The sequence below is a fragment of the Coturnix japonica genome, chromosome 19 (genome assembly GCF_054131305.1).
Source record: "Coturnix japonica strain WE chromosome 19, WE-NBRP24, whole genome shotgun sequence".
NCBI lineage: Eukaryota > Metazoa > Chordata > Aves > Galliformes > Phasianidae > Coturnix > Coturnix japonica.
In genome coordinates, this window is record NC_140681.1 from 3,251,845 (window position 1) to 3,278,785 (window position 26,941).

The following is a 26,941-nucleotide window of genomic DNA, read 5'->3' on the forward strand; positions in this document are numbered from 1 at the left end:
AAATCTACCCTCTTCCAGTTTAAAACCATTTCCCTTCATCCTGTCACTACATGCATTTATAAAAAGTCCCTCCCAAGCTTTCCTATGCACTCCCTTCAGATACTGGGAGGTTGCTATAAGGTCCCCCTGGAGCCTTCTCTTCTCCAGGCTGAAGAGCTCCAGCTCTCTCAGCCTGTCCTTCTAGAGGAGGTGCTCCAGCCCTCTGATCATCTCCATTTCCCTCATCTGGACCTGCTCCAACAGCTCAGTGTCCTTGTGTTGGGGTCCCCAGAACTGGACGCAGTACTCCATGTGGGGTCTTACAAGAGCAGCGCGGAGGGGCAGAATCACCTCCTCGACCCGCTGGTCACGCTTCTCTTGATGAAACCTGGGATGTATTTGGCCTTCCAGGCCACAAGCGTACACTGCCACCTCGTGCTGAATCATCTGAGACCCCCAAATCCTTCTCCTCGGTGCTGCTCTCAAGCCATTCTCCACCCAACCTTTATCTGTGCTTGAGATTTCCCCAACTCAGGGCACTTGTCCTTGTTGAACTTCATGAAGTTGACATGGGCCACCAAGTTTGTCACGTCTGACTTGCCCATGGTGAAACCATTTTGATTACCACCAATCACCTTGTCTTTATTTTTCCGTGTGGTGCAGTAGGGCCTTCAGTTGGATCTACCCCGCGATCTTACCAAGCACAGAGGTGAGACTGACTGGCCTGTAGTTCCCTGGATCTTCTTTTTTCCCGATCCGGAATAGGGGGGTTATGTTTCCCCTTTTCTGATCAGTGGGAACTTCACCAGACTGCCATGACCTTTCAAATACGATGCACAGCAGCTTGGCAAGTTCATCCACCAGTTCCCTCAGAACCTGCGGATGGATCCCTTGGACTTGTGCAGCTTCAGATTCTTTCGATGGTCTAGAACCTCATCTTCACTTACAGCACTTACAGATCCACCTTCTCCAAGTTTTACTGTTGCTTTCTGCAGTTTGGGCTCTGGGCCTAGAGCACTTGCCAGTGAGGCCTGAAGCAAAGAAGTCATTGAGCACCTCAGCTCTCTCTGTATTCCTCATGAGCAGGCCTCTAGTGGCCTTCCAGAGAGGGCCCACATCCTCGCTTACCTTCTTTTTAATCACTGATATACCTGTTCCCCTTTCTGTCCCCAGCTAGATTTAGTTCTGCCTGGGTTTTAGCTTTCCTAACCTGATCTTTGAGGTTCCCATACTACTTGGAAGAGGAAGTTATCATCAGCACATTCCAGAAACCTCTTTGATTTCTGGTGCAATGCTGTGTTGTCCCTCCCACAGATATCAGGGTGGTTGAAGTCCCCTGTGAGGACCTCATCCTCCATGTCCTTCTTGTAGTGAGGAGCCCAAAACTGAACACAGTACTTGAGATGCGGCCTCACCAGAGCTGAGTACAGAGGGATGATCACCTCTCTGCTCCTGCTGGCCACACTGTTTCTTATACAGGCCAGGATGCCCTTGGCCTTCTTGGCCACCTGGGCACACTGTGGGCTCATGTTGAGCTGAGCATCGACCAACAGCCCCAGGTCCCTTTCCTCTTCACAGTCATCCAGCCATTCTGTCCCAAGCCTGTAACACTGCATGTACCCCCAGCAGAGAACAACTACATCCCCCAGAGGATTGCTTGCTGCTCTGTCACCCTTTATGTTCAGTGCAAAAGATAAAAGCCATCCGTATATCACTTGATCTCCCCTTTCCTTTTTGATCCCAGCAGCACGAGAACTCCCTGGGTTGTCTCACCTCGGCTTTAGAATAAGGACTTCAGTTTTCGGACACACTTTGTAATGTTATTTTTTTAATTTTTTTTATTGGTTTTAATTCTAATTCTGATACTAATTATGATATATTGTACTGTAGTGTGTTATCTTGCATTCTGGTATCATCTTTGGTCAATTAATTAAACAAATTAAAACGAATTAAACAAATTAAAATTAATTAAGCCAATTAAAACTAATTTGTTGCCACTGTTTTGGTTTTTGGCCAATCTCTCTACTTGTTTTCCCCTTTTTTTCCTTTTCCCTTCACTGGGGCCTGGATGCTTCTAGGGACTCTGGAGTTTGTTTTTGGGTCAGAAGCAGTACGAATGGTTCTGGGGAGTTTGGAGTTTGTTGTTGACGCAGAAGTCGTCTGGATGATTCTGGGGACTCTGGAGTTTGCTGTTGGGTCAGAAGCAGTAGGAATGCTTCTGGGGAGTTTGGAGTTTGTTGTTGACGCAGAAGTAGTCTGGGTGATTCTGGGGACTCTGGAGTTTGCTGTTGGGTCAGAAGCAGTAGGAATGCTTCTGGGGAGTTTGGAGTTTGTTGTTGACGCAGAAGTAGTCTGGATGATTCTGGGGAGTCTGGAGTTTGTTGTTGGGGCAGAAGCAGTCCGGATGCTTCTGGGGACTCCGGAGTCTTTTGTTGAGGCTGAAGCTCTACGGATGCTTCTGGGGAGTTTGGAGCCTTCCCTGCCCAACGCAGGTTTGGGTGACTTCTCAGGCAGCTTCATTGCACGCCCTGTGCTCCATGAGTCTCCCTGAAGGCCACGCTCCATCAAAGCCACATTCCTTCTGCATTGTCCAGACAGAAGATTATAGCATGAAGGAGAGGGGCCAGCTGGTTTATGAAGCATTGTGGGTCTGATTTTCGAACCCGCAATGTAATCCACGGGACCGGGCTGGAACTTGTCCCTGGCCATCTGTAGTCTGTGGATCGAATTCTTCAAATTGGAAATCTCCCGAAGAAGCTCATCCTGGAAGGGAACAGAGGGTTTATGCTTGGTCTTGTCTTAGAGAGTGCTTCCCACCCTAAGTACTGCTGCTTTACGCAGAAGAGGGCAAGCACACTGCTTCAGCCTTGCAATGAGGGCAGAAGAGAACGGCTGCCACAGTGCTCTGTTTGTAAGCAAGCAACTTTCCAGGCTGCCTTCACACCAGCACGCTGTGCTAGCTCAGCTCTGAGCTGAGCTGTCCTTTCCATGCCTCAATGCCTAGACCACCAGCCCGCCCCTCACCTTTTCTGCTTTCCCCATCTCCCTCAGATCCATCAAGTAAAGCCCGTGCCCTCAGTGCCATGCTGCTGACACGTGCCTACCAATACTGGGCTTTGCCTACCTCTTCTCGCCTCTTTGCTTGCTTTTTCTCCAGCTTCAGCCTGGTCAGGTACTGCCTGTACTCGTTGAACTCCTTCAGAGTGCAGACAACCTACAGAAGAGACAATGACAGATGGCTGTAGTGTCAGGCCCCTGCCTGGCAGACTGGAAAGCCCTCCTGACGAGACCCGTGTTGGTCAGCCCAACAGCCAAACTTACGTCGCCATCCTCGGTGACCAAGCCCCGTTTCTTCAGGTTCCGCAGGTTGTTTTTGCGGTTGTGGAACTCCCGCAGATGCGGGTCATGCAGGCTGTTGTACTCTGTGCACAGATTGCGACTGTACGGATCTCTCAGGTCAAACTGAGGAGAAGGCTGGTGGAGCTGGAAGAGATGTGTTGTAGAGTGTGAATGGGGAAGGAGAGAGCAGCAAAGAGACAGAGACACTTCCAAGCTGCTCACACCCACAGGCTGGCCTCTTGCCTCTTTCCCAAACAGTCATGTCTGGGTTTTCCTAAGTCCTCCAAGAGGGAGAGCAGAGGGTTGCACCCTCCTCCAGGAACGACCCGGTCTCCACATTTCTGTGCCTGATGGGTGCCTGGCCCCAGCATCCCAACACATGGGATTGGCATCCCAACACAAGGCCTCCTTGGCATGGCGGCAACCCCAGGAAACAAGAGCCCTTTTTGACGCTTCCTTACTCCTCTCACCTTTTCCCCCAGCTTTCTCCTGGCGAAAAGGAGCTTGGTGCCGGGCTGCACAGGGATTTTAACCCCGAGTGGAAGGTCCAGCAGCCAGCTACATCCTGCTCCAACTTCCTGTCCTCCGGGTCGGAGCTAGAAAGACAAAGACACGCTTGGACACTCAGACACTCCATTCCCCTCTCCAGCCCACCTCCGCTCCCTTTGGCAGCTCCCTCCCCACTTCTGTAACCGATGCTGGGATGTGCAGAGAGGTGCGATTCCCTGCAAGCCTTCTCCAGCACCAGCATGAGGAGAAGTGTCCCTCAGCCTCTGGAGAGCATCTACAGCCCCAGAGCAGCCCTGCATACCCCAGGCTACTGCACTCAGCCCTCTCTTGATGTAGCAGCGCTCACCTTTCCGCTCTTCCCCGCTCTGCTCAGAAATTCATCTGGATTTCGGAATCCAGCACTGCAACAGCACTCCATGGCTCCTGGTAGGAACTCTCTGAGAGCTGCAACCTTCCGCTACCACCTCTCGCTCCAGCAGCAGCGAACTGAGGCCACCCCAGCCGGAGTTCCAGCCTGCAGCTTTACGTCACGCTCACCCACTGTTGCATCACAATGACATGCAATGACATGCGGCAAGCCTGCAGCTGCATGGAGGCCCTGCTGGGTGCACTCGTGGTAAGCTGCTCCAGCTGGCCCTGCTTTGAGCCAAAAAGGCTTGCTGAGTCCTGAGGCCTGCTGTAGGCTTCCTTGGTTTCTATCACAGGTGATGCTGCACGTGGAACAAATACCTTCTCGGGTTGTCCCAGAGCTTGTTTTATAAGTAAATGACACTGAAACAATGTGGGAGAGCTGGCCTGTTTTTCTGTCCTAGAATCTTAGAATGGTTTGTGTTGGAAGGGACCCTTAAGATCACCTCGTTCCAACCTGCTATAGACAGGGACACCTCGCTGTAGACCAGGTTGCTCACAACGCATCCAGCCTGGCCTTGAGTGCTTCCAGGGAGAGGAGGGGTGCTGAGAAGGTGGAAATAGTGAACGCCTTTTTTGCTTCTGTCTTTAGTGAAAGGGCTCTCCCTCCGGAATCCCAGGCCCTGGAGGTTAATGAGAGAGTGTGGGGAATGGGAGATTTCCCTTTAGTCAGGGAAGAGGTGGTCTGTGAGTGCTTAGGAAACATTAAGGTCCATAAATCCTTGGGACATGATGGGGTGCATCCATAGGTGCTGAGGGAGCTGCTGGAGGTCGTTGCTAAGCCGCTCTCTGTAATCTATCAGAGGTCTTGGAGAACTGGGGAGGTGCCTGAAGACTGGAGGACGGCCAGTGTCACTCCTGTCTTCAAAATGGCAAGAAGGAAGACCCGGGTAATTATAGGCCAGTCAGCCTCACCTCTGTCCCAGGGAAGGTGATGGAACAGCTTGTGCTGGATGCCATCTCCAGACAACTGGGAGAAAAGGAGGTTATCAGGAGTACTCAGCATGGGTTCACCAAGGGGAGGTTGTTCTCGACCAACCCGGTGGCCTTTTATGAAGATGTCACTAGCTGGGTGGACGGGGGGAGAGCGGTAGATGTAGTCTACCTTGATTTCTGTAAGGCTTTTGATACTGTCCCCCATGACGTTGTTATAACAAAGCTGAGGAAGTATGGGATAGATGAGCGGAAGGTGAAGTGGGTCGAGAATTGGCTGACTGGCCGAGTGCAGAGGGTTGTCGTTGGTGGCGCGGAATCTGGCTGGAGGCCTGTAACTAGCGGCGTCCCCCAGGGGTCTGTGCTGGGTCCGGTCTTGTTCAACATCTTCATCAGTGACCTTGATGAGGGGATAGTGACCACCCTCAGCAAGTTTGCTGATGCCACGAAGTTGGGAGGATTGGCTGACACGCCTGAAGGCTGTGCTGCCATTCAGAGAGACCTGGACAGGCTGGAGAGCTGAGCAGTAAGAAACCAGATGAGGTTTAACAAAAGCAAGTGTAGAGTCTTGCACCTAGGGAGAAATAATTGCATGCACCAGTACAGGCTGGGGGAAGAGCTGCTGGAGAGGAGCTCTGCTGAGTGGGACCTGGGCGTCCTGGTGGACGACAGATTGACCATGAGCCAGCAGTGTGCCCTTGTAGCCAAAAAGGCCAATGGCATCCTGGGGTGTATTAAAAAGAGCATGGCCAGCAGGTCGAGGGAGGTGATTCTCCTCCTCTACTCTGCCCCGGTGAGGCCTCCTCTGGAATCCTGTGTCCAGTTCTGGGCTCCCCAGTACAAAAAAGACAGGGATCTCTTGGAAAGAGTCCAGCGGAGGGCCACAAAGATGGTGAAGGGCCTGGAGCATTTCCCCTATGAGGAGAGATTTAGCGAACTGGGTCTGTTTAGCCTTGAGAAAAGAAGGCTGAGAGGGGATTTGATCCAGGTTTATAAATACCTGAGGTGTGGGTGCCATAGTGGCGTGGCTGGTCTCTTTTCAGTAATGTGTAGGGACAGGACTAGGGGTAATGGGATGAAACTTCAGCATAGGAAGTTCTGCATGAAGATGCGGAAGAACTTCTTTACGGTGAGGGTGACGTAGCACTGGAACAGGCTGCCCAGGGAGGTGGTGGAGTCTCCTTCTGTGGAGATATTCAAGAGCCGACTGGACGCCGAGCTGTGCGACGTGGTGTAGGGAGCCTGCTTTCCAGGAGGGTTGGACTCGATGATCTCTAGAGGTCCCTTCCAACCCCTGCAATTCTGTGATTCTGTGAGGCAACCACAGCCTCACTGGGAAGACTGTTCCAGTGTTTCACCACCCTCTGTCACGGAGTTCTCTCTAGAGCTCACTCCGGGACAGTGTGCACAAACCCAGGGCAGCAGGAACAAAAGCCCCCCCCCTTTTCTCTCACGGCACGGTACGGCAAAGTGCGGCGTGGCCCGGCCCGGCCACGTGCGTTTCGGGAGAGGGGAAGGGAAGGGAGATTGCGATTAGGTCTAACAAAAAAATGAGGGAGGAAAAAGGTGATCTGAGAACGAATGGCAGTTTAATAACCTAATAACACTAAACAACAACAAGAGAGTTTCAACAAAGAGAATACCAAGTCCCAAATCTCACCGATGGAGCTGTGGAAGGCAGGAAGGTCTGACCACGTTGTCTCCTCGCAGGGAGCCGGTCCAGCAACCCCGTCCCCTTCCTCACTTCCCTTCCGGTGCCCCACCCCGCATGCTCATTAAGGCAGTTCACAGAAAAAAAAACTTGTCCCCTTTACTCCCATTATTAGGCATGGTGTTCTGATGTGGAATACCAACACCAACCAAATTGCAAAACCATAACACCTCACAGTAAAGTTCTTCCTGGTATGTATTCTAAATCTCCCCTCTTCCAGTTTAAAACCATTTCCCTTCATCCTGTCACTACATGCATTTATAAAAAGTCCCTCCCAAGCTTTCCTATGCACTCCCTTCAGATACTGGGAGGTTGCTATAAGGTCCCCCTGGAGCCTTCTCTTCTCCAGGCTGAAGAGCCCCAGCTCTCTCAGCCTGTCCTTCTAGAGGAGGTGCTCCAGCCCTCTGATCATCTCCATTTCCCTCATCTGGACCTGCTCCAACAGCTCAGTGTCCTTGTGTTGGGGTCCCCAGAACTGGACGCAGTACTCCATGTGGGGTCTTACAAGAGCAGCGCGGAGGGGCAGAATCACCTCCTCGACCCGCTGGTCACGCTTCTCTTGATGAAACCTGGGATGTATTTGGCCTTCCAGGCCACAAGCGTACACTGCCACCTCGTGCTGAATCATCTGAGACCCCCAAATCCTTCTCCTCGGTGCTGCTCTCAAGCCATTCTCCACCCAACCTTTATCTGTGCTTGAGATTTCCCCAACTCAGGGCACTTGTCCTTGTTGAACTTCATGAAGTTGACATGGGCCACCAAGTTTGTCACGTCTGACTTGCCCATGGTGAAACCATTTTGATTACCACCAATCACCTTGTCTTTATTTTTCCGTGTGGTGCAGTAGGGCCTTCAGTTGGATCTACCCCGCGATCTTACCAAGCACAGAGGTGAGACTGACTGGCCTGTAGTTCCCTGGATCTTCTTTTTTCCCGATCCGGAATAGGGGGGTTATGTTTCCCCTTTTCTGATCAGTGGGAACTTCACCAGACTGCCATGACCTTTCAAATACGATGCACAGCAGCTTGGCAAGTTCATCCACCAGTTCCCTCAGAAGCTGCGGATGGATCCCTTGGACTTGTGCAGCTTCAGATTCTTTCGATGGTCTAGAACCTCATCTTCACTTACAGCACTTACAGATCCACCTTCTCCAAGTTTTACTGTTGCTTTCTGCAGTTTGGGCTCTGGGCCTAGAGCACTTGCCAGTGAGGCCTGAAGCAAAGAAGTCATTGAGCACCTCAGCTCTCTCTGTATTCCTCATGACCAGGCCTCTAGTGGCCTTCCAGAGAGGGCCCACATCCTCGCTTACCTTCTTTTTAATCACTGATATACCTGTTCCCCTTTCTGTCCCCAGCTAGATTTAGTTCTGCCTGGGTTTTAGCTTTCCTAACCTGATCTTTGAGGTTCCCATACTACTTGGAAGAGGAAGTTATCATCAGCACATTCCAGAAACCTCTTTGATTTCTGGTGCAATGCTGTGTTGTCCCTCCCACAGATATCAGGGTGGTTGAAGTCCCCTGTGAGGACCTCATCCTCCATGTCCTTCTTGTAGTGAGGAGCCCAAAACTGAACACAGTACTTGAGATGCGGCCTCACCAGAGCTGAGTACAGAGGGATGATCACCTCTCTGCTCCTGCTGGCCACACTGTTTCTTATACAGGCCAGGATGCCCTTGGCCTTCTTGGCCACCTGGGCACACTGTGGGCTCATGTTGAGCTGAGCATCGACCAACAGCCCCAGGTCCCTTTCCTCTTCACAGTCATCCAGCCATTCTGTCCCAAGCCTGTAACACTGCATGTACCCCCAGCAGAGAACAACTACATCCCCCAGAGGATTGCTTGCTGCTCTGTCACCCTTTATGTTCAGTGCAAAAGATAAAAGCCATCCGTATATCACTTGATCTCCCCTTTCCTTTTTGATCCCAGCAGCACGAGAACTCCCTGGGTTGTCTCACCTCGGCTTTAGAATAAGGACTTCAGTTTTCGGACACACTTTGTAATGTTATTTTTTTAATTTTTTTTATTGGTTTTAATTCTAATTCTGATACTAATTATGATATATTGTACTGTAGTGTGTTATCTTGCATTCTGGTATCATCTTTGGTCAATTAATTAAACAAATTAAAACGAATTAAACAAATTAAAATTAATTAAGCCAATTAAAACTAATTTGTTGCCACTGTTTTGGTTTTTGGCCAATCTCTCTACTTGTTTTCCCCTTTTTTTCCTTTTCCCTTCACTGGGGCCTGGATGCTTCTAGGGACTCTGGAGTTTGTTTTTGGGTCAGAAGCAGTACGAATGGTTCTGGGGAGTTTGGAGTTTGTTGTTGACGCAGAAGTAGTCTGGATGATTCTGGGGACTCTGGAGTTTGCTGTTGGGTCAGAAGCAGTAGGAATGCTTCTGGGGAGTTTGGAGTTTGTTGTTGACGCAGAAGTAGTCTGGGTGATTCTGGGGACTCTGGAGTTTGCTGTTGGGTCAGAAGCAGTAGGAATGCTTCTGGGGAGTTTGGAGTTTGTTGTTGACGCAGAAGTAGTCTGGATGATTCTGGGGAGTCTGGAGTTTGTTGTTGGGGCAGAAGCAGTCCGGATGCTTCTGGGGACTCCGGAGTCTTTTGTTGAGGCTGAAGCTCTACGGATGCTTCTGGGGAGTTTGGAGCCTTCCCTGCCCAACGCAGGTTTGGGTGACTTCTCAGGCAGCTTCATTGCACGCCCTGTGCTCCATGAGTCTCCCTGAAGGCCACGCTCCATCAAAGCCACATTCCTTCTGCATTGTCCAGACAGAAGATTATAGCATGAAGGAGAGGGGCCAGCTGGTTTATGAAGCATTGTGGGTCTGATTTTCGAACCCGCAATGTAATCCACGGGACCGGGCTGGAACTTGTCCCTGGCCATCTGTAGTCTGTGGATCGAATTCTTCAAATTGGAAATCTCCCGAAGAAGCTCATCCTGGAAGGGAACAGAGGGTTTATGCTTGGTCTTGTCTTAGAGAGTGCTTCCCACCCTAAGTACTGCTGCTTTACGCAGAAGAGGGCAAGCACACTGCTTCAGCCTTGCAATGAGGGCAGAAGAGAACGGCTGCCACAGTGCTCTGTTTGTAAGCAAGCAACTTTCCAGGCTGCCTTCACACCAGCACGCTGTGCTAGCTCAGCTCTGAGCTGAGCTGTCCTTTCCATGCCTCAATGCCTAGACCACCAGCCCGCCCCTCACCTTTTCTGCTTTCCCCATCTCCCTCAGATCCATCAAGTAAAGCCCGTGCCCTCAGTGCCATGCTGCTGACACGTGCCTACCAATACTGGGCTTTGCCTACCTCTTCTCGCCTCTTTGCTTGCTTTTTCTCCAGCTTCAGCCTGGTCAGGTACTGCCTGTACTCGTTGAACTCCTTCAGAGTGCAGACAACCTACAGAAGAGACAATGACAGATGGCTGTAGTGTCAGGCCCCTGCCTGGCAGACTGGAAAGCCCTCCTGACGAGACCCGTGTTGGTCAGCCCAACAGCCAAACTTACGTCGCCATCCTCGGTGACCAAGCCCCGTTTCTTCAGGTTCCGCAGGTTGTTTTTGCGGTTGTGGAACTCCCGCAGATGCGGGTCATGCAGGCTGTTGTACTCTGTGCACAGATTGCGACTGTACGGATCTCTCAGGTCAAACTGAGGAGAAGGCTGGTGGAGCTGGAAGAGATGTGTTGTAGAGTGTGAATGGGGAAGGAGAGAGCAGCAAAGAGACAGAGACACTTCCAAGCTGCTCACACCCACAGGCTGGCCTCTTGCCTCTTTCCCAAACAGTCATGTCTGGGTTTTCCTAAGTCCTCCAAGAGGGAGAGCAGAGGGTTGCACCCTCCTCCAGGAACGACCCGGTCTCCACATTTCTGTGCCTGATGGGTGCCTGGCCCCAGCATCCCAACACATGGGATTGGCATCCCAACACAAGGCCTCCTTGGCATGGCGGCAACCCCAGGAAACAAGAGCCCTTTTTGACGCTTCCTTACTCCTCTCACCTTTTCCCCCAGCTTTCTCCTGGCGAAAAGGAGCTTGGTGCCGGGCTGCACAGGGATTTTAACCCCGAGTGGAAGGTCCAGCAGCCAGCTACATCCTGCTCCAACTTCCTGTCCTCCGGGTCGGAGCTAGAAAGACAAAGACACGCTTGGACACTCAGACACTCCATTCCCCTCTCCAGCCCACCTCCGCTCCCTTTGGCAGCTCCCTCCCCACTTCTGTAACCGATGCTGGGATGTGCAGAGAGGTGCGATTCCCTGCAAGCCTTCTCCAGCACCAGCATGAGGAGAAGTGTCCCTCAGCCTCTGGAGAGCATCTACAGCCCCAGAGCAGCCCTGCATACCCCAGGCTACTGCACTCAGCCCTCTCTTGATGTAGCAGCGCTCACCTTTCCGCTCTTCCCCGCTCTGCTCAGAAATTCATCTGGATTTCGGAATCCAGCACTGCAACAGCACTCCATGGCTCCTGGTAGGAACTCTCTGAGAGCTGCAACCTTCCGCTACCACCTCTCGCTCCAGCAGCAGCGAACTGAGGCCACCCCAGCCGGAGTTCCAGCCTGCAGCTTTACGTCACGCTCACCCACTGTTGCATCACAATGACATGCAATGACATGCGGCAAGCCTGCAGCTGCATGGAGGCCCTGCTGGGTGCACTCGTGGTAAGCTGCTCCAGCTGGCCCTGCTTTGAGCCAAAAAGGCTTGCTGAGTCCTGAGGCCTGCTGTAGGCTTCCTTGGTTTCTATCACAGGTGATGCTGCACGTGGAACAAATACCTTCTCGGGTTGTCCCAGAGCTTGTTTTATAAGTAAATGACACTGAAACAATGTGGGAGAGCTGGCCTGTTTTTCTGTCCTAGAATCTTAGAATGGTTTGTGTTGGAAGGGACCCTTAAGATCACCTCGTTCCAACCTGCTATAGACAGGGACACCTCGCTGTAGACCAGGTTGCTCACAACGCATCCAGCCTGGCCTTGAGTGCTTCCAGGGAGAGGAGGGGTGCTGAGAAGGTGGAAATAGTGAACGCCTTTTTTGCTTCTGTCTTTAGTGAAAGGGCTCTCCCTCCGGAATCCCAGGCCCTGGAGGTTAATGAGAGAGTGTGGGGAATGGGAGATTTCCCTTTAGTCAGGGAAGAGGTGGTCTGTGAGTGCTTAGGAAACATTAAGGTCCATAAATCCTTGGGACATGATGGGGTGCATCCATAGGTGCTGAGGGAGCTGCTGGAGGTCGTTGCTAAGCCGCTCTCTGTAATCTATCAGAGGTCTTGGAGAACTGGGGAGGTGCCTGAAGACTGGAGGACGGCCAGTGTCACTCCTGTCTTCAAAATGGCAAGAAGGAAGACCCGGGTAATTATAGGCCAGTCAGCCTCACCTCTGTCCCAGGGAAGGTGATGGAACAGCTTGTGCTGGATGCCATCTCCAGACAACTGGGAGAAAAGGAGGTTATCAGGAGTACTCAGCATGGGTTCACCAAGGGGAGGTTGTTCTCGACCAACCCGGTGGCCTTTTATGAAGATGTCACTAGCTGGGTGGACGGGGGGAGAGCGGTAGATGTAGTCTACCTTGATTTCTGTAAGGCTTTTGATACTGTCCCCCATGACGTTGTTATAACAAAGCTGAGGAAGTATGGGATAGATGAGCGGAAGGTGAAGTGGGTCGAGAATTGGCTGACTGGCCGAGTGCAGAGGGTTGTCGTTGGTGGCGCGGAATCTGGCTGGAGGCCTGTAACTAGCGGCGTCCCCCAGGGGTCTGTGCTGGGTCCGGTCTTGTTCAACATCTTCATCAGTGACCTTGATGAGGGGATAGTGACCACCCTCAGCAAGTTTGCTGATGCCACGAAGTTGGGAGGATTGGCTGACACGCCTGAAGGCTGTGCTGCCATTCAGAGAGACCTGGACAGGCTGGAGAGCTGAGCAGTAAGAAACCAGATGAGGTTTAACAAAAGCAAGTGTAGAGTCTTGCACCTAGGGAGAAATAATTGCATGCACCAGTACAGGCTGGGGGAAGAGCTGCTGGAGAGGAGCTCTGCTGAGTGGGACCTGGGCGTCCTGGTGGACGACAGATTGACCATGAGCCAGCAGTGTGCCCTTGTAGCCAAAAAGGCCAATGGCATCCTGGGGTGTATTAAAAAGAGCATGGCCAGCAGGTCGAGGGAGGTGATTCTCCTCCTCTACTCTGCCCCGGTGAGGCCTCCTCTGGAATCCTGTGTCCAGTTCTGGGCTCCCCAGTACAAAAAAGACAGGGATCTCTTGGAAAGAGTCCAGCGGAGGGCCACAAAGATGGTGAAGGGCCTGGAGCATTTCCCCTATGAGGAGAGATTTAGCGAACTGGGTCTGTTTAGCCTTGAGAAAAGAAGGCTGAGAGGGGATTTGATCCAGGTTTATAAATACCTGAGGTGTGGGTGCCATAGTGGCGTGGCTGGTCTCTTTTCAGTAATGTGTAGGGACAGGACTAGGGGTAATGGGATGAAACTTCAGCATAGGAAGTTCTGCATGAAGATGCGGAAGAACTTCTTTACGGTGAGGGTGACGTAGCACTGGAACAGGCTGCCCAGGGAGGTGGTGGAGTCTCCTTCTGTGGAGATATTCAAGAGCCGACTGGACGCCGAGCTGTGCGACGTGGTGTAGGGAGCCTGCTTTCCAGGAGGGTTGGACTCGATGATCTCTAGAGGTCCCTTCCAACCCCTGCAATTCTGTGATTCTGTGAGGCAACCACAGCCTCACTGGGAAGACTGTTCCAGTGTTTCACCACCCTCTGTCACGGAGTTCTCTCTAGAGCTCACTCCGGGACAGTGTGCACAAACTCAGGGCAGCAGGAACAAAAGCCCCCCCCTTTTTCTCTCACGGCACGGTACGGCAAAGTGCGGCGTGGCCCGGCCCGGCCACGTGCGTTTCGGGAGAGGGGAAGGGAAGGGAGATTGCGATTAGGTCTAACAAAAAAATGAGGGAGGAAAAAGGTGATCTGAGAACGAATGGCAGTTTAATAACCTAATAACACTAAACAACAACAAGAGAGTTTCAACAAAGAGAATACCAAGTCCCAAATCTCACCGATGGAGCTGTGGAAGGCAGGAAGGTCTGACCACGTTGTCTCCTCGCAGGGAGCCGGTCCAGCAACCCCGTCCCCTTCCTCACTTCCCTTCCGGTGCCCCACCCCGCATGCTCATTAAGGCAGTTCACAGAAAAAAAAACTTGTCCCCTTTACTCCCATTATTAGGCATGGTGTTCTGATGTGGAATACCAACACCAACCAAATTGCAAAACCATAACACCTCACAGTAAAGTTCTTCCTGGTATGTATTCTAAATCTACCCTCTTCCAGTTTAAAACCATTTCCCTTCATCCTGTCACTACATGCATTTATAAAAAGTCCCTCCCAAGCTTTCCTATGCACTCCCTTCAGATACTGGGAGGTTGCTATAAGGTCCCCCTGGAGCCTTCTCTTCTCCAGGCTGAAGAGCCCCAGCTCTCTCAGCCTGTCCTTCTAGAGGAGGTGCTCCAGCCCTCTGATCATCTCCATTTCCCTCATCTGGACCTGCTCCAACAGCTCAGTGTCCTTGTGTTGGGGTCCCCAGAACTGGACGCAGTACTCCATGTGGGGTCTTACAAGAGCAGCGCGGAGGGGCAGAATCACCTCCTCGACTCGCTGGTCACGCTTCTCTTGATGAAACCTGGGATATATTTGGCCTTCCAGGCCACAAGCGTACACTGCCACCTCGTGCTGAATCATCTGAGACCCCCAAATCCTTCTCCTCGGTGCTGCTCTCAAGCCATTCTCCACCCAACCTTTATCTGTGCTTGAGATTTCCCCAACTCAGGGCACTTGTCCTTGTTGAACTTCATGAAGTTGACATGGGCCACCAAGTTTGTCACGTCTGACTTGCCCATGGTGAAACCATTTTGATTACCACCAGCCACCTTGTCTTTATTTTTCCGTGTGGTGCAGTAGGGCCTTCAGTTGGATCTACCCCGCGATCTTACCAAGCACAGAGGTGAGACTGACTGGCCTGTAGTTCCCTGGATCTTCTTTTTTCCCGATCCGGAATAGGGGGGTTATGTTTCCCCTTTTCTGATCAGTGGGAACTTCACCAGACTGCCATGACCTTTCAAATACGATGCACAGCAGCTTGGCAAGTTCATCCACCAGTTCCCTCAGAAGCTGTGGATGGATCCCTTGGACTTGTGCAGCTTCAGATTCTTTCGATGGTCTAGAACCTCATCTTCACTTACAGCACTTACAGATCCACCTTCTCCAAGTTTTACTGTTGCTTTCTGCAGTTTGGGCTCTGGGCCTAGAGCACTTGCCAGTGAGGCCTGAAGCAAAGAAGTCATTGAGCACCTCAGCTCTCTCTGTATTCCTCATGACCAGGCCTCTAGTGGCCTTCCAGAGAGGGCCCACATCCTCGCTTACCTTCTTTTTAATCACTGATTTACCTGTTCCCCTTTCTGTCCCCAGGTAGATTTAGTTCTGCCTGGGTTTTAGCTTTCCTAACCTGATCTTTGAGGTTCCCATACTACTTGGAAGAGGAAGTTATCATCAGCACATTCCAGAAACCTCTTTGATTTCTGGTGCAATGCTGTGTTGTCCCTCCCACAGATATCAGGGTGGTTGAAGTCCCCTGTGAGGACCTCATCCTCCATGTCCTTGTAGTGAGGAGCCCAAAACTGAACACAGTACTTGAGATGCGGCCTCACCAGAGCTGAGTACAGAGGGATGATCACCTCTCTGCTCCTGCTGGCCACACTGTTTCTTATACAGGCCAGGATGCCCTTGGCCTTCTTGGCCACCTGGGCACACTGTGGGCTCATGTTGAGCCGAGCATCGACCAACAGCCCCAGGTCCCTTTCCTCTTCACAGTCATCCAGCCATTCTGTCCCAAGCCTGTAACACTGCATGTACCCCCAGCAGAGAACAACTACATCCCCCAGAGGATTGCTTGCTGCTCTGTCACCCTTTATGTTCAGTGCAAAAGATAAAAGCCATCCGTATATCACTTGATCTCCCCTTTCCTTTTTGATCCCAGCAGCACGAGAACTCCCTGGGTTGTCTCACCTCGGCTTTAGAATAAGGACTTCAGTTTTCGGACACACTTTGTAATGTTATTTTTTTAATTTTTTTTATTGGTTTTAATTCTAATTCTGATACTAATTATGATATATTGTACTGTAGTGTGTTATCTTGCATTCTGGTATCATCTTTGGTCAATTAATTAAACAAATTAAAACGAATTAAACAAATTAAAATTAATTAAGCCAATTAAAACTAATTTGTTGCCACTGTTTTGGTTTTTGGCCAATCTCTCTACTTGTTTTCCCCTTTTTTTCCTTTTCCCTTCACTGGGGCCTGGATGCTTCTAGGGACTCTGGAGTTTGTTTTTGGGTCAGAAGCAGTACGAATGCTTCTGGGGAGTTTGGAGTTTGTTGTTGACGCAGAAGTCGTCTGGATGATTCTGGGGACTCTGGAGTTTGCTGTTGGGTCAGAAGCAGTAGGAATGCTTCTGGGGAGTTTGGAGTTTGTTGTTGACGCAGAAGTAGTCTGGATGATTCTGGGGAGTCTGGAGTTTGTTGTTGGGGCAGAAGCAGTCCGGATGCTTCTGGGGACTCCGGAGTCTTTTGTTGAGGCTGAAGCTCTACGGATGCTTCTGGGGAGTTTGGAGCCTTCCCTGCCCAACGCAGGTTTGGGTGACTTCTCAGGCAGCTTCATTGCACGCCCTGTGCTCCATGAGTCTCCCTGAAGGCCACGCTCCATCAAAGCCACATTCCTTCTGCATTGTCCAGACAGAAGATTATAGCATGAAGGAGAGGGGCCAGCTGGTTTATGAAGCATTGTGGGTCTGATTTTCGAACCCGCAATGTAATCCACGGGACCGGGCTGGAACTTGTCCCTGGCCATCTGTAGTCTGTGGATCGAATTCTTCAAATTGGAAATCTCCCGAAGAAGCTCATCCTGGAAGGGAACAGAGGGTTTATGCTTGGTCTTGTCTTAGAGAGTGCTTCCCACCCTAAGTACTGCTGCTTTACGCAGAAGAGGGCAAGCACACTGCTTCAGCCTTGCAATGAGGGCAGAAGAGAACGGCTGCCACAGTGCTCTGTTTGTAAGCAAGCAACTTTCCAGGCTGCCTTCACACCAGCACGCTGTGCTAGCTCAGCTCTGAGCTGAGCTGTCCTTTCCATGCCTCAATGCCTAGACCACCAGCCCGCCCCTCACCTTTTCTGCTTTCCCCATCTCCCTCAGATCCATCAAGTAAAGCCCGTGCCCTCAGTGCCATGCTGCTGACACGTGCCTACCAATACTGGGCTTTGCCTACCTCTTCTCGCCTCTTTGCTTGCTTTTTCTCCAGCTTCAGCCTGGTCAGGTACTGCCTGTACTCGTTGAACTCCTTCAGAGTGCAGACAACCTACAGAAGAGACAATGACAGATGGCTGTAGTGTCAGGCCCCTGCCTGGCAGACTGGAAAGCCCTCCTGACGAGACCCGTGTTGGTCAGCCCAACAGCCAAACTTACGTCGCCATCCTCGGTGACCAAGCCCCGTTTCTTCAGGTTCCGCAGGTTGTTTTTGCGGTTGTGGAACTCCCGCAGATGCGGGTCATGCAGGCTGTTGTACTCTGTGCACAGATTGCGACTGTACGGATCTCTCAGGTCAAACTGAGGAGAAGGCTGGTGGAGCTGGAAGAGATGTGTTGTAGAGTGTGAATGGGGAAGGAGAGAGCAGCAAAGAGACAGAGACACTTCCAAGCTGCTCACACCCACAGGCTGGCCTCTTGCCTCTTTCCCAAACAGTCATGTCTGGGTTTTCCTAAGTCCTCCAAGAGGGAGAGCAGAGGGTTGCACCCTCCTCCAGGAACGACCCGGTCTCCACATTTCTGTGCCTGATGGGTGCCTGGCCCCAGCATCCCAACACATGGGATTGGCATCCCAACACAAGGCCTCCTTGGCATGGCGGCAACCCCAGGAAACAAGAGCCCTTTTTGACGCTTCCTTACTCCTCTCACCTTTTCCCCCAGCTTTCTCCTGGCGAAAAGGAGCTTGGTGCCGGGCTGCACAGGGATTTTAACCCCGAGTGGAAGGTCCAGCAGCCAGCTACATCCTGCTCCAACTTCCTGTCCTCCGGGTCGGAGCTAGAAAGACAAAGACACGCTTGGACACTCAGACACTCCATTCCCCTCTCCAGCCCACCTCCGCTCCCTTTGGCAGCTCCCTCCCCACTTCTGTAACCGATGCTGGGATGTGCAGAGAGGTGCGATTCCCTGCAAGCCTTCTCCAGCACCAGCATGAGGAGAAGTGTCCCTCAGCCTCTGGAGAGCATCTACAGCCCCAGAGCAGCCCTGCATACCCCAGGCTACTGCACTCAGCCCTCTCTTGATGTAGCAGCGCTCACCTTTCCGCTCTTCCCCGCTCTGCTCAGAAATTCATCTGGATTTCGGAATCCAGCACTGCAACAGCACTCCATGGCTCCTGGTAGGAACTCTCTGAGAGCTGCAACCTTCCGCTACCACCTCTCGCTCCAGCAGCAGCGAACTGAGGCCACCCCAGCCGGAGTTCCAGCCTGCAGCTTTACGTCACGCTCACCCACTGTTGCATCACAATGACATGCAATGACATGCGGCAAGCCTGCAGCTGCATGGAGGCCCTGCTGGGTGCACTCGTGGTAAGCTGCTCCAGCTGGCCCTGCTTTGAGCCAAAAAGGCTTGCTGAGTCCTGAGGCCTGCTGTAGGCTTCCTTGGTTTCTATCACAGGTGATGCTGCACGTGGAACAAATACCTTCTCGGGTTGTCCCAGAGCTTGTTTTATAAGTAAATGACACTGAAACAATGTGGGAGAGCTGGCCTGTTTTTCTGTCCTAGAATCTTAGAATGGTTTGTGTTGGAAGGGACCCTTAAGATCACCTCGTTCCAACCTGCTATAGACAGGGACACCTCGCTGTAGACCAGGTTGCTCACAACGCATCCAGCCTGGCCTTGAGTGCTTCCAGGGAGAGGAGGGGTGCTGAGAAGGTGGAAATAGTGAACGCCTTTTTTGCTTCTGTCTTTAGTGAAAGGGCTCTCCCTCCGGAATCCCAGGCCCTGGAGGTTAATGAGAGAGTGTGGGGAATGGGAGATTTCCCTTTAGTCAGGGAAGAGGTGGTCTGTGAGTGCTTAGGAAACATTAAGGTCCATAAATCCTTGGGACCTGATGGGGTGCATCCATAGGTGCTGAGGGAGCTGCTGGAGGTCGTTGCTAAGCCGCTCTCTGTAATCTATCAGAGGTCTTGGAGAACTGGGGAGGTGCCTGAAGACTGGAGGACGGCCAGTGTCGCTCCTGTCTTCAAAATGGCAAGAAGGAAGACCCGGGTAATTATAGGCCAGTCAGCCTCACCTCTGTCCCAGGGAAGGTGATGGAACAGCTTGTGCTGGATGCCATCTCCAGACAACTGGGAGAAAAGGAGGTTATCAGGAGTACTCAGCATGGGTTCACCAAGGGGAGGTTGTTCTCGACCAACCCGGTGGCCTTTTATGAAGATGTCACTAGCTGGGTGGACGGGGGGAGAGCGGTAGATGTAGTCTACCTTGATTTCTGTAAGGCTTTTGATACTGTCCCCCATGACGTTGTTATAACAAAGCTGAGGAAGTATGGGATAGATGAGCGGAAGGTGAAGTGGGTCGAGAATTGGCTGACTGGCCGAGTGCAGAGGGTTGTCGTTGGTGGTGCGGAATCTGGCTGGAGGCCTGTAACTAGCGGCGTCCCCCAGGGGTCTGTGCTGGGTCCGGTCTTGTTCAACATCTTCATCAGTGACCTTGATGAGGGGATAGTACCACCCTCAGCAAGTTTGCTGATGCCACGAAGTTGGGAGGATTGGCTGACACGCCTGAAGGCTGTGCTGCCATTCAGAGAGACCTGGACAGGCTGGAGAGCTGAGCAGTAAGAAACCAGATGAGGTTTAACAAAAGCAAGTGTAGAGTCTTGCACCTAGGGAGAAATAATTGCATGCACCAGTACAGGCTGGGGGAAGAGCTGCTGGAGAGGAGCTCTGCTGAGTGGGACCTGGGCGTCCTGGTGGACGACAGATTGACCATGAGCCAGCAGTGTGCCCTTGTAGCCAAAAAGGCCAATGGCATCCTGGGGTGTATTAAAAAGAGCATGGCCAGCAGGTCGAGGGAGGTGATTCTCCTCCTCTACTCTGCCCCGGTGAGGCCTCCTCTGGAATCCTGTGTCCAGTTCTGGGCTCCCCAGTACAAAAAAGACAGGGATCTCTTGGAAAGAGTCCAGCGGAGGGCCACAAAGATGGTGAAGGGCCTGGAGCATTTCCCCTATGAGGAGAGATTTAGCGAACTGGGTCTGTTTAGCCTTGAGAAAAGAAGGCTGAGAGGGGATTTGATCCAGGTTTATAAATACCTGAGGTGTGGGTGCCATAGTGGCGTGGCTGGTCTCTTTTCAGTAATGTGTAGGGACAGGACTAGGGGTAATGGGATGAAACTTCAGCATAGGAAGTTCTGCATGAAGATGCGGAAGAACTTCTTTACGGTGAGGGTGACGTAGCACTGGAACAGGCTGCCCAGGGAGGTGGTGGAGTCTCCTTCTGTGGAGATATTCAAGAGCCGACTGGACGCCGAGCTGTGCGACGTGGTGTAGGGAGCCTGCTTTCCAGGAGGGTTGGACTCGATGATCTCTAGAGGTCCCTTCCAACCCCTGCAATTCTGTGATTCTGTGAGGCAACCACAGCCTCACTGGGAAGACTGTTCCAGTGTTTCACCACCCTCTGTCACGGAGTTCTCTCTAGAGCTCACTCCGGGACAGTGTGCACAAACCCAGGGCAGCAGGAACAAAAGCCCCCCCCTTTTCTCTCACGGCACGGTACGGCAAAGTGCGGCGTGGCCCGGCCCGGCCACGTGCGTTTCGGGAGAGGGGAAGGGAAGGGAGATTGCGATTAGGTCTAACAAAAAAATGAGGGAGGAAAAAGGTGATCTGAGAACGAATGGCAGTTTAATAACCTAATAACACTAAACAACAACAAGAGAGTTTCAACAAAGAGAATACCAAGTCCCAAATCTCACCGATGGAGCTGTGGAAGGCAGGAAGGTCTGACCACGTTGTCTCCTCGCAGGGAGCCGGTCCAGCAACCCCGTCCCCTTCCTCACTTCCCTTCCGGTGCCCCACCCCGCATGCTCATTAAGGCAGTTCACAGAAAAAAAAACTTGTCCCCTTTACTCCCATTATTAGGCATGGTGTTCTGATGTGGAATACCAACACCAACCAAATTGCAAAACCATAACACCTCACAGTAAAGTTCTTCCTGGTATGTATTCTAAATCTACCCTCTTCCAGTTTAAAACCATTTTCCTTCATCCTGTCACTACATGCATTTATAAAAAGTCCCTCCCAAGCTTTCCTATGCACTCCCTTCAGATACTGGGAGGTTGCTATAAGGTCCCCCTGGAGCCTTCTCTTCTCCAGGCTGAAGAGCCCCAGCTCTCTCAGCCTGTCCTTCTAGAGGAGGTGCTCCAGCCCTCTGATCATCTCCATTTCCCTCATCTGGACCTGCTCCAACAGCTCAGTGTCCTTGTGTTGGGGTCCCCAGAACTGGACGCAGTACTCCATGTGGGGTCTTACAAGAGCAGCGCGGAGGGGCAGAATCACCTCCTCGACCCGCTGGTCACGCTTCTCTTGATGAAACCTGGGATATATTTGGCCTTCCAGGCCACAAGCGTACACTGCCACCTCGTGCTGAATCATCTGAGACCCCCAAATCCTTCTCCTCGGTGCTGCTCTCAAGCCATTCTCCACCCAACCTTTATCTGTGCTTGAGATTTCCCCAACTCAGGGCACTTGTCCTTGTTGAACTTCATGAAGTTGACATGGGCCACCAAGTTTGTCACGTCTGACTTGCCCATGGTGAAACCATTTTGATTACCACCAGCCACCTTGTCTTTATTTTTCCGTGTGGTGCAGTAGGGCCTTCAGTTGGATCTACCCCGCGATCTTACCAAGCACAGAGGTGAGACTGACTGGCCTGTAGTTCCCTGGATCTTCTTTTTTCCCGATCCGGAATAGGGGGGTTATGTTTCCCCTTTTCTGATCAGTGGGAACTTCACCAGACTGCCATGACCTTTCAAATACGATGCACAGCAGCTTGGCAAGTTCATCCACCAGTTCCCTCAGAACCTGCGGATGGATCCCTTGGACTTGTGCAGCTTCAGATTCTTTCGATGGTCTAGAACCTCATCTTCACTTACAGCACTTACAGATCCACCTTCTCCAAGTTTTACTGTTGCTTTCTGCAGTTTGGGCTCTGGGCCTAGAGCACTTGCCAGTGAGGCCTGAAGCAAAGAAGTCATTGAGCACCTCAGCTCTCTCTGTGTTCCTCATGACCAGGCCTCTAGTGGCCTTCCAGAGAGGGCCCACATCCTCGCTTACCTTCTTTTTAATCACTGATATACCTGTTCCCCTTTCTGTCCCCAGCTAGATTTAGTTCTGCCTGGGTTTTAGCTTTCCTAACCTGATCTTTGAGGTTCCCATACTACTTGGAAGAGGAAGTTATCATCAGCACATTCCAGAAACCTCTTTGATTTCTGGTGCAATGCTGTGTTGTCCCTCCCACAGATATCAGGGTGGTTGAAGTCCCCTGTGAGGACCTCATCCTCCATGTCCTTGTAGTGAGGAGCCCAAAACTGAACACAGTACTTGAGATGCGGCCTCACCAGAGCTGAGTACAGAGGGATGATCACCTCTCTGCTCCTGCTGGCCACACTGTTTCTTATACAGGCCAGGATGCCCTTGGCCTTCTTGGCCACCTGGGCACACTGTGGGCTCATGTTGAGCCGAGCATCGACCAACAGCCCCAGGTCCCTTTCCTCTTCACAGTCATCCAGCCATTCTGTCCCAAGCCTGTAACACTGCATGTACCCCCAGCAGAGAACAACTACATCCCCCAGAGGATTGCTTGCTGCTCTGTCACCCTTTATGTTCAGTGCAAAAGATAAAAGCCATCCGTATATCACTTGATCTCCCCTTTCCTTTTTGATCCCAGCAGCACGAGAACTCCCTGGGTTGTCTCACCTCGGCTTTAGAATAAGGACTTCAGTTTTCGGACACACTTTGTAATGTTATTTTTTTAATTTTTTTTATTGGTTTTAATTCTAATTCTGATACTAATTATGATATATTGTACTGTAGTGTGTTATCTTGCATTCTGGTATCATCTTTGGTCAATTAATTAAACAAATTAAAACGAATTAAACAAATTAAAATTAATTAAGCCAATTAAAACTAATTTGTTGCCACTGTTTTGGTTTTTGGCCAATCTCTCTACTTGTTTTCCCCTTTTTTTCCTTTTCCCTTCACTGGGGCCTGGATGCTTCTAGGGACTCTGGAGTTTGTTTTTGGGTCAGAAGCAGTACGAATGCTTCTGGGGAGTTTGGAGTTTGTTGTTGACGCAGAAGTCGTCTGGATGATTCTGGGGAGTCTGGAGTTTGCTGTTGGGTCAGAAGCAGTAGGAATGCTTCTGGGGAGTTTGGAGTTTGTTGTTGACGCAGAAGTAGTCTGGATGATTCTGGGGAGTCTGGAGTTTGTTGTTGGGGCAGAAGCAGTCCGGATGCTTCTGGGGACTCCGGAGTCTTTTGTTGAGGCTGAAGCTCTACGGATGCTTCTGGGGAGTTTGGAGCCTTCCCTGCCCAACGCAGGTTTGGGTGACTTCTCAGGCAGCTTCATTGCACGCCCTGTGCTCCATGAGTCTCCCTGAAGGCCACGCTCCATCAAAGCCACATTCCTTCTGCATTGTCCAGACAGAAGATTATAGCATGAAGGAGAGGGGCCAGCTGGTTTATGAAGCATTGTGGGTCTGATTTTCGAACCCGCAATGTAATCCACGGGACCGGGCTGGAACTTGTCCCTGGCCATCTGTAGTCTGTGGATCGAATTCTTCAAATTGGAAATCTCCCGAAGAAGCTCATCCTGGAAGGGAACAGAGGGTTTATGCTTGGTCTTGTCTTAGAGAGTGCTTCCCACCCTAAGTACTGTTGCTTTACGCAGAAGAGGGAGAGCACACTGCTTCAGCCTTGCAATGAGGGCAGAAGAGAACGGCTGCCACAGTGCTCTGTTTGTAAGCAAGCAACTTTCCAGGCTGCCTTCACACCAGCACGCTGTGCTAGCTCAGCTCTGAGCTGAGCTGTCCTTTCCATGCCTCAATGCCTAGACCACCAGCCCGCCCCTCACCTTTTCTGCTTTCCCCATCTCCCTCAGATCCATCAAGTAAAGCCCGTGCCCTCAGTGCCATGCTGCTGACACGTGCCTACCAATACTGGGCTTTGCCTACCTCTTCTCGCCTCTTTGCTTGCTTTTTCTCCAGCTTCAGCCTGGTCAGGTACTGCCTGTACTCGTTGAACTCCTTCAGAGTGCAGACAACCTACAGAAGAGACAATGACAGATGGCTGTAGTGTCAGGCCCCTGCCTGACAGACTGGAAAGCCCTCCTGAGGAGACCCGTGTTGGTCAGCCCAACAGCCAAACTTACGTCGCCATCCTCGGTGACCAAGCCCCGTTTCTTCAGGTTCCACAGGTTGTTTTTGCGGTTGTGGAACTCCCGCAGATGCGGGTCATGCAGGCTGTTGTACTCTGTGCACAGATTGCGACTGTACGGATCTCTCAGGTCAAACTGAGGAGAAGGCTGGTGGAGCTGGAAGAGATGTGTTGTAGAGTGTGAATGGGGAAGGAGAGAGCAGCAAAGAGACAGAGACACTTCCAAGCTGCTCACACCCACAGGCTGGCCTCTTGCCTCTTTCCCAAACAGTCATGTCTGGGTTTTCCTAAGTCCTCCAAGAGGGAGAGCAGAGGGTTGCACCCTCCTCCAGGAACGACCCGGTCTCCACATTTCTGTGCCTGATGGGTGCCTGGCCCCAGCATCCCAACACATGGGATTGGCATCCCAACACAAGGCCTCCTTGGCATGGCGGCAACCCCAGGAAACAAGAGCCCTTTTTGACGCTTCCTTACTCCTCTCACCTTTTCCCCCAGCTTTCTCCTGGCGAAAAGGAGCTTGGTGCCGGGCTGCACAGGGATTTTAACCCCGAGTGGAAGGTCCAACAGCCAGCTACCTCCTGCTCCAACTTCCTGTCCTCCGGGTCGGAGCTAGAAAGACAAAGACACGCTTGGACACTCAGACACTCCATTCCCCTCTCCAGCCCACCTCCGCTCCCTTAGGCAGCTCCCTCCCCACTTCTGTAACCGATGCTGGGATGTGCAGAGAGGTGCGATTCCCTGCAAGCCTTCTCCAGCACCAGCATGAGGAGAAGTGTCCCTCAGCCTCTGGAGAGCATCTACAGCCCCAGAGCAGCCCTGCATACCCCAGGCTACTGCACTCAGCCCTCTCTTGATGTAGCAGCGCTCACCTTTCCGCTCTTCCCCGCTCTGCTCAGAAATTCATCTGGATTTCGGAATCCAGCACTGCAACAGCACTCCATGGCTCCTGGTAGGAACTCTCTGAGAGCTGCAACCCTCCGCTACCACCTCTCGCTCCAGCAGCAGCGAACTGAGGCCACCCCAGCCGGAGTTCCAGCCTGCAGCTTTACGTCACGCTCACCCACTGTTGCATCACAATGACATGCAATGACATGCGGCAAGCCTGCAGCTGCATGGAGGCCCTGCTGGGTGCACTCGTGGTAAGCTGCTCCAGCTGGCCCTGCTTTGAGCCAAAAAGGCTTGCTGAGTCCTGAGGCCTGCTGTAGGCTTCCTTGGTTTCTATCACAGGTGATGCTGCACGTGGAACAAATACCTTCTCGGGTTGTCCCAGAGCTTGTTTTATAAGTAAATGACACTGAAACAATGTGGGAGAGCTGGCCTGTTTTTCTGTCCTAGAATCTTAGAATGGTTTGTGTTGGAAGGGACCCTTAAGATCACCTCGTTCCAACCTGCTATAGACAGGGACACCTTGCTGTAGACCAGGTTGCTCACAACGCATCCAGCCTGGCCTTGAGTGCTTCCAGGGAGAGGAGGGGTGCTGAGAAGGTGGAAATAGTGAACGCCTTTTTTGCTTCTGTCTTTAGTGAAAGGGCTCTCCCTCCGGAATCCCAGGCCCTGGAGGTTAATGAGAGAGTGTGGGGAATGGGAGATTTCCCTTTAGTCAGGGAAGAGGTGGTCTGTGAGTGCCTAGGAAACATTAAGGTCCATAAATCCTTGGGACCTGATGGGGTGCATCCATAGGTGCTGAGGGAGCTGCTGGAGGTCGTTGCTAAGCCGCTCTCTGTAATCTATCAGAGGTCTTGGAGAACTGGGGAGGTGCCTGAAGACTGGAGGACGGCCAGTGTCACTCCTGTCTTCAAAATGGCAAGAAGGAAGACCCGGGTAATTATAGGCCAGTCAGCCTCACCTCTGTCCCAGGGAAGGTGATGGAACAGCTTGTGCTGGATGCCATCTCCAGACAACTGGGAGAAAAGGGGGTTATCAGGAGTACTCAGCATGGGTTCACCAAGGGGAGGTTGTTCTCGACCAACCCGGTGGCCTTTTATGAAGATGTCACTAGCTGGGTGGACGGGGGGAGAGCGGTAGATGTAGTCTACCTTGATTTCTGTAAGGCTTTTGATACTGTCCCCCATGACGTTGTTATAACAAAGCTGAGGAAGTATGGGATAGATGAGCGGAAGGTGAAGTGGGTCGAGAATTGGCTGACTGGCCGAGTGCAGAGGGTTGTCGTTGGTGGTGCGGAATCTGGCTGGAGGCCTGTAACTAGCGGCGTCCCCCAGGGGTCTGTGCTGGGTCCGGTCTTGTTCAACATCTTCATCAGTGACCTTGATGAGGGGATAGTGACCACCCTCAGCAAGTTTGCTGATGCCACGAAGTTGGGAGGATTGGCTGACACGCCTGAAGGCTGTGCTGCCATTCAGAGAGACCTGGACAGGCTGGAGAGCTGAGCAGTAAGAAACCAGATGAGGTTTAACAAAAGCAAGTGTAGAGTCTTGCACCTAGGGAGAAATAATTGCATGCACCGGTACAGGCTGGGGGAAGAGCTGCTGGAGAGGAGCTCTGCTGAGTGGGACCTGGGCGTCCTGGTGGACGACAGATTGACCATGAGCCAGCAGTGTGCCCTTGTAGCCAAAAAGGCCAATGGCATCCT

General features: G+C 51.9%; 1 protein-coding gene and 2 long non-coding RNA genes across 3 annotated transcripts; all 3 read right to left on the reverse strand.

Annotated features, from left to right (window-relative positions):
* Window positions 1–1,970: 1,970 nt before the first annotated feature.
* Window positions 1,971–25,412, reverse strand: LOC146757794 (uncharacterized). The gene is made up of 6 exons (XM_085520593.1): window positions 25,221–25,412; window positions 24,835–24,960; window positions 17,366–17,527; window positions 17,169–17,258; window positions 16,708–16,807; window positions 1,971–2,606 (listed from the first exon to the last, which is right to left on the reverse strand). The coding sequence occupies exons 1-6, from the start codon at window positions 25,290–25,292 to the stop codon at window positions 2,002–2,004; spliced, it is 1,155 nt and encodes a 384-aa protein (XP_085376719.1). The 5' UTR covers window positions 25,293–25,412; the 3' UTR covers window positions 1,971–2,001.
* Window positions 2,659–3,986, reverse strand: LOC146757795 (uncharacterized). The gene is made up of 3 exons (XR_014935739.1): window positions 3,789–3,986; window positions 3,104–3,462; window positions 2,659–2,742 (listed from the first exon to the last, which is right to left on the reverse strand). It is a non-coding gene; the product is annotated as an uncharacterized LOC146757795 (long non-coding RNA).
* LOC146757796 (uncharacterized) lies at window positions 9,741–11,068 on the reverse strand. Its single transcript, XR_014935740.1, has 3 exons — window positions 10,871–11,068; window positions 10,186–10,544; window positions 9,741–9,824 (listed from the first exon to the last, which is right to left on the reverse strand). It is a non-coding gene; the product is annotated as an uncharacterized LOC146757796 (long non-coding RNA).
* Window positions 25,413–26,941: the final 1,529 nt, after the last annotated feature.